Below are 12,527 nucleotides of genomic sequence, written 5' to 3' on the forward strand. Positions count from 1 at the left end.
CAACCTAAAGCTAAACTCTATTTTCTAATTAATGCATCCCTTGACTGTTTAAACAAAAGTAATTTTTTTTTTATTGTAAGCTCTGCTTTTTAAATAAAAATTTATCATAATTTCAAAATCAAGTTTACAAAAAAAATTAAAATAATATCTCAATACTTTTATATGTGATTAAAGGGGAAAAATAATTTTATTTTTATTGAATATTCATAAGCAATCTCTTTTATCTTCTAAATATTAGATGCATAGTAATTGGAATTTCTTTTGTTTAAAGATCCATTAGAACGTATAATGTTATTTAAGAATCATGGAAAAATTGAACATTAATTTTATTATCATATTAAGCCCTGTTTTTCCTATAGCATTTCAATGAAAAAAATTAAAAATTTTAAATAACAAATATATAAAAGATCCAATCACATGGACTAAAAACCTAGGGCCTGCAACGTCCGGCCCACACATCTAACTTTATTTTATTTATTTTTTTCGCAATTTGAATAACATGTATTTAAAAAATAATAAAAATGATTGCTTATTATTTGATAGTCTATATTTTGGTTATCAAAGAAATGGTTAAAAAACTTTGTTGGAGTTTTTTTATTTAAAAAATTATTTATTTATTTATCTTCATTTAAAACCATATAACAAACATCTTTAGAATTTCAATAAACGAGTTTCTCAACTCAAAATATCTCTAAATCAGTTTAAAAATATATAATTAAATTAAAAAAACTTCTTAACCCTAATTTATTTTTTTCTAACAATGTAAAAGTTCAAAATTATCTTGATAGTTCAACAAAATAAAATTCTAGACCAAATCATAAAAGTTCCAATCTAAAAAGACCAAAAATAAAATAAAAAAGACCCCACAACAAATTCCTATAAAAAGAGCTAGATAAACAATACCAAAAGAGAAAAAACATTATTTTTTGCCTCGTTATCAATTTTGGTTCGTGAATTTTTAATTTTTCATTGATAATAAAACTAGTTTTGACATGCAAAATTAAGGCTTAACCCAATGATAAGATATATTTTTTTTTGAACTATGATAACTCATAAAAAGGATGCATTGTTAAGTTTAATTCTAAATCAATACAATATGAGTAATAAAAATAAGTTTGATTATCATAGTAAAAATAATAATTAAATGATAAGAAAGAAAAAATCATTGTTCTAACCCGAAATTTTATTTTCCTTCTCTTTTACATTTTTGTTAATGGTTTAGGTTTCATTATCATATTAAGAATTTTAAATACATTTATCTATATATTTTTTTTTGTCAACTTTTTTTTTTAATTTTCTTATCTTTCTTTTTTTTTCCACAATTTTTATCAAGTTGTATGTTTTATCATATCTCACAAGATAACATATAATGTCAGACATGTTGATGTCTAATAAATTAATGAATAATAAAAAATTAGATAAAAAAATAAAAATAAAATATATTAATTCAAATACATAAAACTAGTTTGTATGCGCTATGTAGGGAGGAATAATTTTAAATAAATATAAAAAGGAATAGAATTCTAATGAGTATTCACAAGAATCTTGATAATTTAAATGAAATAGTGAAACAAATTACATCCAGAGGCAAAACATATTTTTCTTAATAATAGCATGTTATTTTTAAGGAAAAACTTATCATAAAGCGAAAGGTAAGTTTTTTTTTTAAAAAAATAGGTTTGTGCTGATATAAGATAAAATCAAAGAATAATTAATTTTTGAAAATTATATAAAAATTAACAATCAAAAAGAATATTTCATTCTCATTAATGTGTATTTTTTTACTATTTTTTACATATTAGGTTTATATATAATTATCAAATAGTGATTGCAAATATAAGCATAAAAGATATGATCTCATTTAAAAAGTATGATATAAAGATAAAGATTTATTTTAAATTAAAATACATTTTATGAGCCTAGGAGGTTAGGTCCATGCATCCAACCTCAAAAGAGATAAAGGATAGGCGTGATGGGTTTGGACTGGGCATGTGCACCTTCACCCTTTTACATTAAACGAATGACATGTCTTCCATTCAATCTAAAAAAATAAATTACAGTGGGCAATGTATTGTTTGCTACATTAATGTTTTAGCCACCAAACTATAAAATCTTTACGGGTATGGTCTACATTTTCCACATAAATAATTAGAAAAAACTACCATTATGAACTCTTATTTTTAGGATGAATTTATCGACTCCAAGACTAACTTTTTTATGGCTAAAATATTGTCGGTTGAGGTTTTTTTTTTTTTCAACAACTTTCTTTCCTCTCTCTCAGGACTTAGGGAATGAAAAATGAAGTTTAAAGACCAAAATATAAAACTATAAATTTTCAGTAACCAAGTTGAAAAAATAACAAAAACTTCAGGGACTGAAGTTAACTTTATCCGCTAAAGTGCCATTAACGGCGCGTATGATTCTCAGGTCATAGTGAAACCCCGTTTTGATTGAGTATATTTTATAATTATAATTTTGCAAAACCTACAATAACGGAAAGAAAAAAAAGGCGTATCCTTAACGTTAGGCAATTATCCACGAATCCAAGTTCAAATTCAGGCATTCCTCGAACTCATTATCTGATTTGGCATTATTTGGACACGGACCGTATGGTCAAACTCCAAACACAAACGGTCCCATAGTCTGTCCAAATATGCCGTGCCAAGATCATTAATCCAAACATCTGTCACTTTACACTTTACATTTTTATTTTCATTTAATAATAATAATAATAATAATAAAAACACATAACAAGACACCGCTCACTCGATTGGCTTCCCGTCCACACCTCGCCTCCAGTCACCACCACTGCCCTTTTTAAAAAGCCTAAACACGTGCTAACACCGTGATCCCGGAATAAAGTCTGTATGGCATCCCTGTAAATAACTTGACTTTCCAAGGTTAAATCCACTCCCTCTCTCCAGATTTAGCTCACCTTCCCCGCCTGTAAATAACTCGACTTTCCAAGGTTAAATCCACTCCCTCTCTCCAGATTTAGCTCACCTTCCCCGACCCACCTCCCTCATTTAACCACCTCCCTCCTATAATTAACCAGAAAAAAGAGAGAGCCAAAAAGCCGCCAAATCCGTTTGTTTCTCGAGAAAATTCAAGCTATCAAAGGACTCGATCCAATCAGCAGAGTGAATTTTTCATCTCTTCCTTCTTCTTTTTTCAGTTTTGTTGACAGTGAGTTAGACAGTTTAGTATTAATACAAGAATGACGTCGGGGACGAGAATGCCGACGTGGAAGGAGCGAGAGAACAATAAGAGAAGAGAAAGGAGAAGGAGAGCGATCGCAGCGAAGATCTATTCAGGACTTAGAATGTACGGGAATTATAAGCTACCAAAACACTGTGACAATAATGAAGTGCTTAAAGCTCTCTGTAAAGAAGCTGGTTGGACTGTTGAAGAGGATGGCACTACTTATCGAAAGGTACGCTACACGAATATCAAATAACTATAGCAATGAGTTCAGTTTTAACTGCTTTGTTTTTCGGGTAAGCTGCACACGTAAGAGTTTTAGTTGCTAGCGGTGATAGCATGCGCTGGTAATTCAGAGAGATAGATCTGAATCTGAGATGAAATCTATTTTGATCGTTGTTCGAGGTGCGAAATTGGAAATGAGAGGTTTTATGAATGCTAACGTGCGCCAGGTGATCTTGGCGTATGATAGAGGGTGGTGAACTGCATACTGATGGACGGTTAGGATTTTTAATTTGGCTGATGGAGTGTGAAGGCTCAAGAAAGTGTTTCGGTTTTGTGTTTTGTTAACGCACGAAACACGAGATCTTAAGATTCAGACTCTGTTTTTCATGCTTTGATTCTTACACGATCACGGTAAACAGTAACTCTCAGATGGGTACCCTGCCTGACAAAATATTCGTGTGATTCAGAGGGGTAGTCTGGTCATTTTCGAGCAAAATCCATCTCTTTTGCTTTGCTTTAGATGCAACTAATTGTTTCTCTTTTTAATCTCTGTCCTGATTTTTTTTTTCTTACCTCTGCCTGCTTTGGAGATTCCTACTCTTTTCATTTTCATCTCAAAAATAAGTTTTTTTTTTTTTACCTCGAGATTCCCTCAATTATTTACCTTCTTTAATTAATTTATTTTGTTATAATTACTTCGACGATAACATGACCGAGGCAGATGCCGATAAAGTTGAAAAGGTGGTATAATAAGGTGATAACAAATCCTTGGATTCCATTGATGCAATGGAGTATTGTTATTCTTTTAATTTTTAAATATAATATTTTAAAAGTAACAAAGCGTGTGAGGAGGTGTGGATGTTTGATTAATGCCGTTGAATAGGAACATGTTGGGGGTAGGGAAGATGGCGTGACGTGGGGTGCAGTTTATTGATCGATAGCGCTATTGTTTTGACATTAATTCCCTCTTTTGTCGCCCCTAAATTACCCTTCCCCCCCTACCCTGTTCTCTCTCTCTCTCTTTTGGGTGGTGAGGGAAGTTGCTGCCCCTGCACGGTAGCTTGTGTAGTGAAAGCTGTGTGATTTGATTTGTTCACGTGTAATTGTAATGGTGGATCTCGCAATTAAGATTGTATAATAGGATAATCGAATTGCTGGTGATTTTATAATCTTTGGAAAAGAAAAATCACGTAATTGTGAGCTGCAACATGATCTGACCTCAGCATTTGGTTGGAGTCCACCTGTTCTGCTTTTATATAGTTTGTTGTAATTTGAATCATGTACGCTGCTTGATGATTTGTCACTTGCATTTAAAATTTTCAATTAAATAATTCATTAAGCTTGGCAAGGAGATGAACTGTACAGGCGGGTGGTCTGTGATAGTAGGTGCTCCCATAACTGGTGAAGGGGCTTGGTATTTTTTTTGAAAGAATCACATTTTATTTAGTTTTATTTTGTTGCTTTGAAGCTTGGGAAACCCTTACCATGCTTCAAATCCTTTGAATAACAAGTAATGAATTGGTCAATTTGATTGCTTTTAATGGATGAGGTATGAAATAGAGAGGGTCAGAGAGAGGAATTTGGGGGGCTCCATGAGGTGTTCAAGGTGTTATGTAGATGGGCTCATCGGAGCATATTGGAGCCATCGTAATTAGTGATCTTACATGCACAAGTCCAAGGATTTAGGGAAGTTTTTGCCACTCAAATCCTTCAAATTTTGATGATGACTATCGGTTGTAGAGTTGCTTAAACACTCGTGGACATTCAGGTGTTAAATGTATCCAACAGCCGAGTTATTTCCTAGTCAAATATGGTACTATTAATTCCATTACAACTACTCTCGCTTGCTAAGAATGAAAGTTTTTAACTTTCATATGGCATAATTCAAGGTGTTGCCATTGGAGAAACTTACAGTTACTTACATTTGTTTGGGTACCGAGATAGATATCCTTATCAAACCATCCTGAGATGTTGAAATATTTTTGTCTCAATTAACTGAATCATCTTTTGCATATCTATAGGGATGCAAACCTGTGGAACGCATGGATATTATGGGAGGTTCTGCATCAGCTAGTCCATGTTCATCATACCATCGAAGTCCATGTGCATCCTATAATCCAAGCCCTGCCTCATCTTCTTTTCCAAGTCCTGTTTCATCCCATTATGCTGCCAACGCTAATGGTAATGCTGATCCCAATTCCCTCATCCCGTGGCTCAAAAACCTTTCCTCTGGTTCATCTTCAGCCTCTCCCAAGCATCCTCACCATCTCTTCATTCACACTGGTTCCATAAGCGCTCCTGTTACCCCTCCATTGAGTTCCCCAACTGCACGAACCCCACGTACCAAGAATGACTGGGATGACGCAGCTGCTGGCCAATCTTGGATGGGACAGAACTACTCATTCATGCCCTCATCTATGCCCTCGTCTACCCCACCTAGTCCTGGCCGTCAGGTCCTGCCAGATTCAGGTTGGCTAGCTGGTATCCAGATTCCCCAAAGTGGACCCTCATCACCAACATTTAGTCTTGTATCACGGAATCCATTTGGCTTTAGAGAGGAGGCTTTATCAGGTGCAGGATCACGAATGTGGACTCCTGGACAAAGTGGGACCTGCTCTCCAGCAATTCCGGCAGGCATTGATCAGACAGCTGATGTGCCAATGTCGGACAGTATGGCAGCCGAGTTTGCATTTGGAAGCAATGCAGCAGGATTGGTGAAACCTTGGGAAGGAGAAAGGATCCATGAGGAATGTGTTTCTGATGATCTTGAGCTTACACTAGGAAACTCAAATACCAGGTAAGGTGGAGTAGGTATCTGGTTGAATGGATTTAACTACAATGAATTGAAGTTCATTTTTTTTTATGTATTTTAATTCCAGTTTGATTTGGTAATAAGTTGTTTGTTTTAATGTTACAGATAGGGAGATCAATGGAAGAGGGGGTTGAATGAGTTATCCCTTGATCTCTCCATTTGGCTTCTCGATTCCCATCAGGCTGTCATGTCAGTAACTTTGTGTTGTGCATCTTTCGGTCGATAAAGCAGCTGAGTTAGAAGTACAGTGAGTAGGAGCGTCTGTTCATTTTTCTTTTCCTTATTCCTTTTTCCAACAAAAGAAAGAACTGAAAATTAAATTATAAATAGTTCATGGTGGTGACTTTTCCCCCTCAGTTGAATCCATTCTTCACCCTTTTTTTCCTTCTGGAATTCTTTTTTAGCTCTTTCTTTTCGAAAAAAAAGAAGAGGAAGTTCCCGTCATAGCCTTGATTACTTGTTTGGTGTGAGTCCTGTTTTGTTATTGAAAGTGAAGTTTATTTCAATTCCTTACTGATTAGCTCTGGAGTTTTGACCACCACTGGATCCTCTTTTCTCGCTGTTTGCCCATCCTGTGTTGCTGTATTTTCACCACTCTACTATTTTGCATCGCCTGCAGGCTGCCACTCTGCAAGGAAGCTGCCCTGCCCTAGCTTTTGTTTGATGATATTGATGGGCAAATCCTAACCCCTTCAACGATTACCAAGAGCAACTCTTACAGCCATAAGATTATTATTATTATTATTATTTATTTATTTTTTCATGGGTTCTCAAATCAGTCACCAGGGGGTTTACGAGCGCCTTCGATCAGATCAGAGTGCTGTCATCCATATTCACTTATTTAGTACTCCAATAAAAATGGCAACATGATGATAATTTGGCATTGAAATCGATAGCAGGTAGACCTTGGCACCCCTTTGTTTTTAATTGACGGTCTGAAATATGCTGTTAATAGAAGTTACTTGTATAGCGCTGTGGGCCAATGCCTGCCGCTCAAGGCATCACCAGAAATATTTGGTGTCGCCCATAAATAGCTCATTTTGCTTGAGCAAATAAGCAAGCTACACAAAAAACCAAGACTTCGGAGGCATTGCTGTTGGATAATGCTTTTGGAAAATTATTTTTTTTTTAAAAAAAAAACATTATTTTAGGTCGAACATTGCTGAGACAAACTACACAGTCAAACAGGCATTCGAGCAGAACAATCTTCTTTTTATTGCATGTAAATAAATTCAATTCCATTAAAGCATTGAAAGTCTTGTATGTACAGTTAGACATCCAAGCATGTCATCGACTTGTCATGTACAACTACTACACAATACATTCATGTAGGGGATTCTTTTCTTTCCTCCCCGCCTTCCTGGAGAGGCACTAGGCCAGATATTCTCTGGCAAACAAGCTCAACTATTTCAGAAGAGCAAAGAATGGCAATAAAGGACCCTACAAGTAAATGACTTGGCAAACAAGGATAAACAGTATACCAGGGATTTCTTTTCTTTACATCGATTTGTGTCCAGATATTTTCGACAATGAACTCCAACAAATCACCTCTCGAGCTTCTGATATAGGTCTGCAAGTGCACGATACAGAATTGCAGCAGCGGGTGGTCTGGGCAACGATCCAAGTAGTATATCTGACGCAGATATAGACTGGCTCCCATAGAATCTGGAATTCTCTTTTGAGCGGGTAGTGACAATGCTCCCTTCAAGTGAACATCCAACAAATGCTCCTGCATGTCCAACAATTATCATGTTTAAAGGAGAAATCACCACCATGTCAAAACTAGGCCCCAGAAAGGGTGGATTAGTTTGCGGAGGAGATCAGGATCTAAACTAGCTTATTTTACAGGAAAAAAAGTAGGCTTCTAAAAAAAATTACTGACGGACAAAATGCAAAGGAAACATAAAAGGCACAATTAGAACACCACCAGAAACATGTAAGTAACTGGACTGAAATAAGTAACTGTTTAACTAACAGAATTACCGAAGACAATGAGATTACCTTTACTGCAGCTGTATGTATAACAAGCAGCATATCCACCATCACCAGCTCGTAAATCTGCTTCAAATGCCCGTCCAGCAATGCCAACTGCTGCACTCACACCAGCACCGAATGACAAATGCGCATTACCACAAAATGTCTTGACTGCTTCCGTAGTTCTCAACACAATTATGAAATCGGTCAATTCACCTCCAGCCTGCAAGAAAATTTACCTCTCCATGATAGAATCCAGGGGAAAGAAAGCCAAATATCAAAATACAGATAGTTCTATTTGAAGTGGAAAATAAGACTTCATGGGTTCAGTGACAGAAGCATCTAATTCTCCCTTGCATAAGAATAGATGGGTTATAAACTCAAGTTTTTTCAGAACAAACATGTCATCAGCAATATGAATTTCAGCACAACAAATAGTCATCAATATGCAAAGATCTGTGCAAATATGAAACAACTACCTAATCTAAGTAACTACTCTTTCAGGACGCACTAAAAGGTCAGTGTCTCCGTATTTCCCACGAGTAGGGAAAAAGACAAGTCAAAATCAAGTACGTTCTGGTGAGTCTTTAAACAGAGAACACAGACAGTAGTAGAACCACCCATTAATTTGGGGGGCCCAGAGCCCCCCCAAATTTCTCCATTTGGAAGTAAGTAGCTTCCGTTGAAAGCAATGCTTTTAAAAAACATCAAATTTATGATTTTGATGTGTTGGTTTAAAAATTAATAAAAAATTTTGAAAAAAATCATTTTGATATATTTTCAAATAAAATACATGCACTACAATATTAAACACAACCATAATTTTTTGTGTTTTCATAATGATGACGCCCTATTTTTTAGCAGTTTTTAATTTGTCCTGGTTTCAAGCATCCATCGACATGATACATGCAATGCCCCCCCCCCCCCCCCCCAACAAAATAAATAAATAAATAAATCATATTTTCTCTGTGGTTCTTTAAAAGTTTTACTTATTTTGATAGTTCAGTAGTTATTTCTGACACCCCATCTTAAGAAATCTTGGTTCCGCAAAATAATGATCCCAACGTAATCGAAGTTAATAAAGTTAAATGCAATCACCTGAGCTCCCCATCCCAAACCAAGTGTAGATATGGCAGAAGGCGGAGACCATGAACCATCTTCTCTGTGAGCAATTACAAGTCCTGTTCCAATATTATATGTGACCATCACCCCAACTTTCACAATTGTGATAATTGCAAGGCCTTTTGCTCCTCGTAGAATGGCATCTGGAATTGACTTCTCGGGTTTCAAATAACCTACCTGTGAATGGAAATGCACCAAATCAGAATTAAACGTTGCACAATATGACAAGAGGTATCTAGCTATGCAAATGAACAGATCCATGAGTTCCTCTCCCCGTGATCAGTTACAACCAGTGCAGGATAGTTGCACGCACATTTTCTTTATTTCTTTCGTCTCCTTTTGGATAAACTAAAGGAGAAAGGGCTGAACATAAAGGAGAAAACAAAATAAAATTTAGGCCAAAACAAGCTCTTCAAGATTGCAGGCTTTCTTGTTCGATTCCCATTGAAAAGGACGTCATATAGTGCAAAACTTCCAATTCATGCCCACCCTTCAATGACTTGCACAGAAATTGTTAAACATCAGCAATGAATGACCAAAAACAAAAAAGGGATCTTAAAACCTTACCTTATGATAGCCTTGAATTGTGTTTGCTGCCTTATAAATTTCATATTCCATGGTCTGGCCCCATGGAAAGTTAACCCACGATCTCAAAGTGCTGAGGTCTGTCAGGTCATGAGTTGGTAGCTGGGCAGCATTGCTTACTTGATCCATCAAATATGTCTGGACAGACTCGAGTCGCACACAACATACATCACAGACTCGCTGGGGATCTGTGACACGAAACTTCACTGGCAACAAACTTCTTCCTCTAGAGCAGTCACCACAAAATATTCCTCCACAGAACCTACAGTGATGCCTGGAGCACATAATCGGATGAAACCGCACACCACAAAGCATACAAGCAGCAGCAGTGCTATCAGGCAACCATTTAGGAGGGTCCTGTTCAAGAATTTCACTCACGTTACCAAAATTAACCTCGGTGAGAGTTTGGGCCATCTCTTGCCAAGCTTGCTCAAGTAAATGGCTGGATAACCACGAAATCCCACACCCCTGTAAATCACCAGAAGCAATTGCATTCACTTTTCCACGAGCTGCAAGTAACATTTCTACAATCACATCCCACATAGTCAACTCCTTGTCCTCTCCAATATACTGACTCCACCCCATATCACCTTCAGGAAAATAACCACCATTGGAGTGAAAACCACCTCTAGCCGTCCACTCTTCACGATTACTTTCTATCATGGGCGGAACAGAAACAGGAATCCAAACCCCAGTTTCTTCATAATGAGGCGAGTCATAATAAAAGTAATTACCTAGCTTTTGATGGGTAATTTTTGTTTCTTCTCTCTTCTCATCATTCCCCTCCTCAAATAACCCAGTATCACTTTCTTCAGGTCTAATCATTTCCTGGCTCCCATTTTTTCCATTATCCTGTGATCAGAACACAATTATAACACATCATCACACAATTATAACACCATGTAAAGATACATCATCACACAATTATAACCCCATGTAAAGATCAAAACTTTTTTCTTATTATTATTATTCTGGTTTTGAACTAATAGAGAAAGAAAAAAATTGACATGAAATATAAAAAAACAACAACAATACAATATAAGTAAAGAAACAAGCAATGGAATTGGGGTGAATAGGATAAGTGATTTTACCGATGAAGGAGAAGTGGTAGGACGATGGGAATCAGAAACCCTAGAATCCAGGTTGTGGGTATTTTCAGAGTTTACAGGGCTGCCCTCCATGGAAAGCAACTCTTGTCAGAACGAAGAAGCAAAAACGGTTCAGGATCAACAGAAACAAATAAATTAACGATCTCCAGTAGCAAGAATAATAACAATAACAATAGAGAGACAGAGAAAACGTGCAAAAGAGAGGATTGTCAAAGGCAATCAGTCCTAATTGAGGGAAACTTGTAGCTGTGAAATATTGGCGTGTCGTTGTGCTAATGTGTATTTCCCGTCTTCATAAAAGTCTATTTAAGTTTTGTTTTTTTAAGTCTGCCTTAAATAAATAAAGAGAAAAGATATACGAAACTCATACCCCCATGAAAAAAAAAAGAAAAAAAGAATATTTATATTTATAATTTCTTTTTTCTATTTCTTTTTATTTTTTTAAATATATACATAAAATAAAATAATTAATAAAATACCACTAGTTATTTCTTGAGTAATATAAAATTTTACATTAATAAAAATATAAAATATATCAGAAAAATACTGTAAATTAAGATACAAAACATGACAAATTGAAACAATATAAAGATATTTTTATATTTCTAAAAACAAAATCAATGGTATTTTTATTAGAAGTACAATGATCTTTTACACTTGATTCATTGACATATTAATCCTTTCAAATTTTTGAATATAATAAAATTACAATCATCTTTAAAACATAAAAATAATTAAGTCTGCCTTGAGAGCTTCTTAGTCCTTTTTTTTAAAATGTGGTAACTTAATTATTTTTAAAATAAAAACTACTCTTGGTTTTTTTTATAATTAAATTAACATAAAAACAAATTGATATTTTAATGAAAAAAATTATTCTAAACATCCTATAATTTCCTCTATTTTATATTTTGACTTCATTATTTTGAAAATTACAGGAAATACTCGCAATCAATTAAAATAATTAAAATCATTTAAAATAACCTTATATCGCAAGATGTACCGAAGATCACAAAGAGAAAATTTGATCTACGAGAGGGTGAGAGAGGAGTAAAGCACTGGACTAGTATTGTTGTTCAATGAAGGCTGATTAGCAGCAATGGGGGCTGATTAGTGGGTGAGATAGAAAGTGACAATATAATTTTAACAGTGTTAGGGTTTTTGGTTATTAATTAAAATATAATGATAAATTTATAAATAATTTATTTTTTGCTTGCATGTAAAGTGTTATTAAATTATAAATTATAAGATATAAATTATAATTTTTAAAAGAATAATAATAAAGTGAAAAAATGACTAAATTATAAAAGGGTCAGTGTAATTTTCTTTTTTATAAATATAGTTAGTGTAATTCTCTTTTTTATAAATATAAAATATTATTTAAAAAATAAAAATAGTTGACGCGTGCAATGCATGTTCCAACAAGTAATGAGTGTTTGTGCTATTCAGACAGTGCGTGAAGCATCATCTGATGATCAAATGGTGGTTTTCAAAGTAGCATT

At 34.8% G+C, this 12,527-nt stretch overlaps 2 protein-coding genes across 3 annotated transcripts; one reads left to right on the forward strand and one right to left on the reverse strand.

Annotated features, from left to right (window-relative positions):
- Positions 1–3,018: 3,018 nt before the first annotated feature.
- Positions 3,019–6,776, forward strand: LOC105131978 (BES1/BZR1 homolog protein 4-like). Of its 2 annotated transcripts, XM_011035211.1 has the most exons (3): positions 3,019–3,433; positions 5,448–6,223; positions 6,344–6,776. In XM_011035211.1, the coding sequence occupies exons 1-3, from the start codon at positions 3,218–3,220 to the stop codon at positions 6,345–6,347; spliced, it is 996 nt and encodes a 331-aa protein (XP_011033513.1). In that variant the 5' UTR covers positions 3,019–3,217; the 3' UTR covers positions 6,348–6,776. The 2 variants fall into 2 exon arrangements, with proteins under 2 accessions (XP_011033513.1, XP_011033514.1); XM_011035212.1 differs by lacking the exon at positions 6,344–6,776 and having other exon boundaries at positions 5,448–6,227.
- Positions 6,777–7,429: 653 nt separating this feature from the next.
- LOC105131980 (uncharacterized) lies at positions 7,430–11,333 on the reverse strand. The gene is made up of 5 exons (XM_011035213.1): positions 11,011–11,333; positions 9,902–10,771; positions 9,311–9,511; positions 8,240–8,435; positions 7,430–7,967 (listed from the first exon to the last, which is right to left on the reverse strand). Exons 1-5 carry the CDS (start codon positions 11,098–11,100, stop codon positions 7,783–7,785), a joined length of 1,542 nt encoding a protein of 513 aa, XP_011033515.1. The 5' UTR covers positions 11,101–11,333; the 3' UTR covers positions 7,430–7,782.
- Positions 11,334–12,527: the final 1,194 nt, after the last annotated feature.

The sequence above is a fragment of the Populus euphratica genome, unplaced genomic scaffold, assembly GCF_000495115.2.
Source record: "Populus euphratica unplaced genomic scaffold, PopEup_1.0 scaffold26.1, whole genome shotgun sequence".
NCBI classification, from domain to species: domain Eukaryota; kingdom Viridiplantae; phylum Streptophyta; class Magnoliopsida; order Malpighiales; family Salicaceae; genus Populus; species Populus euphratica.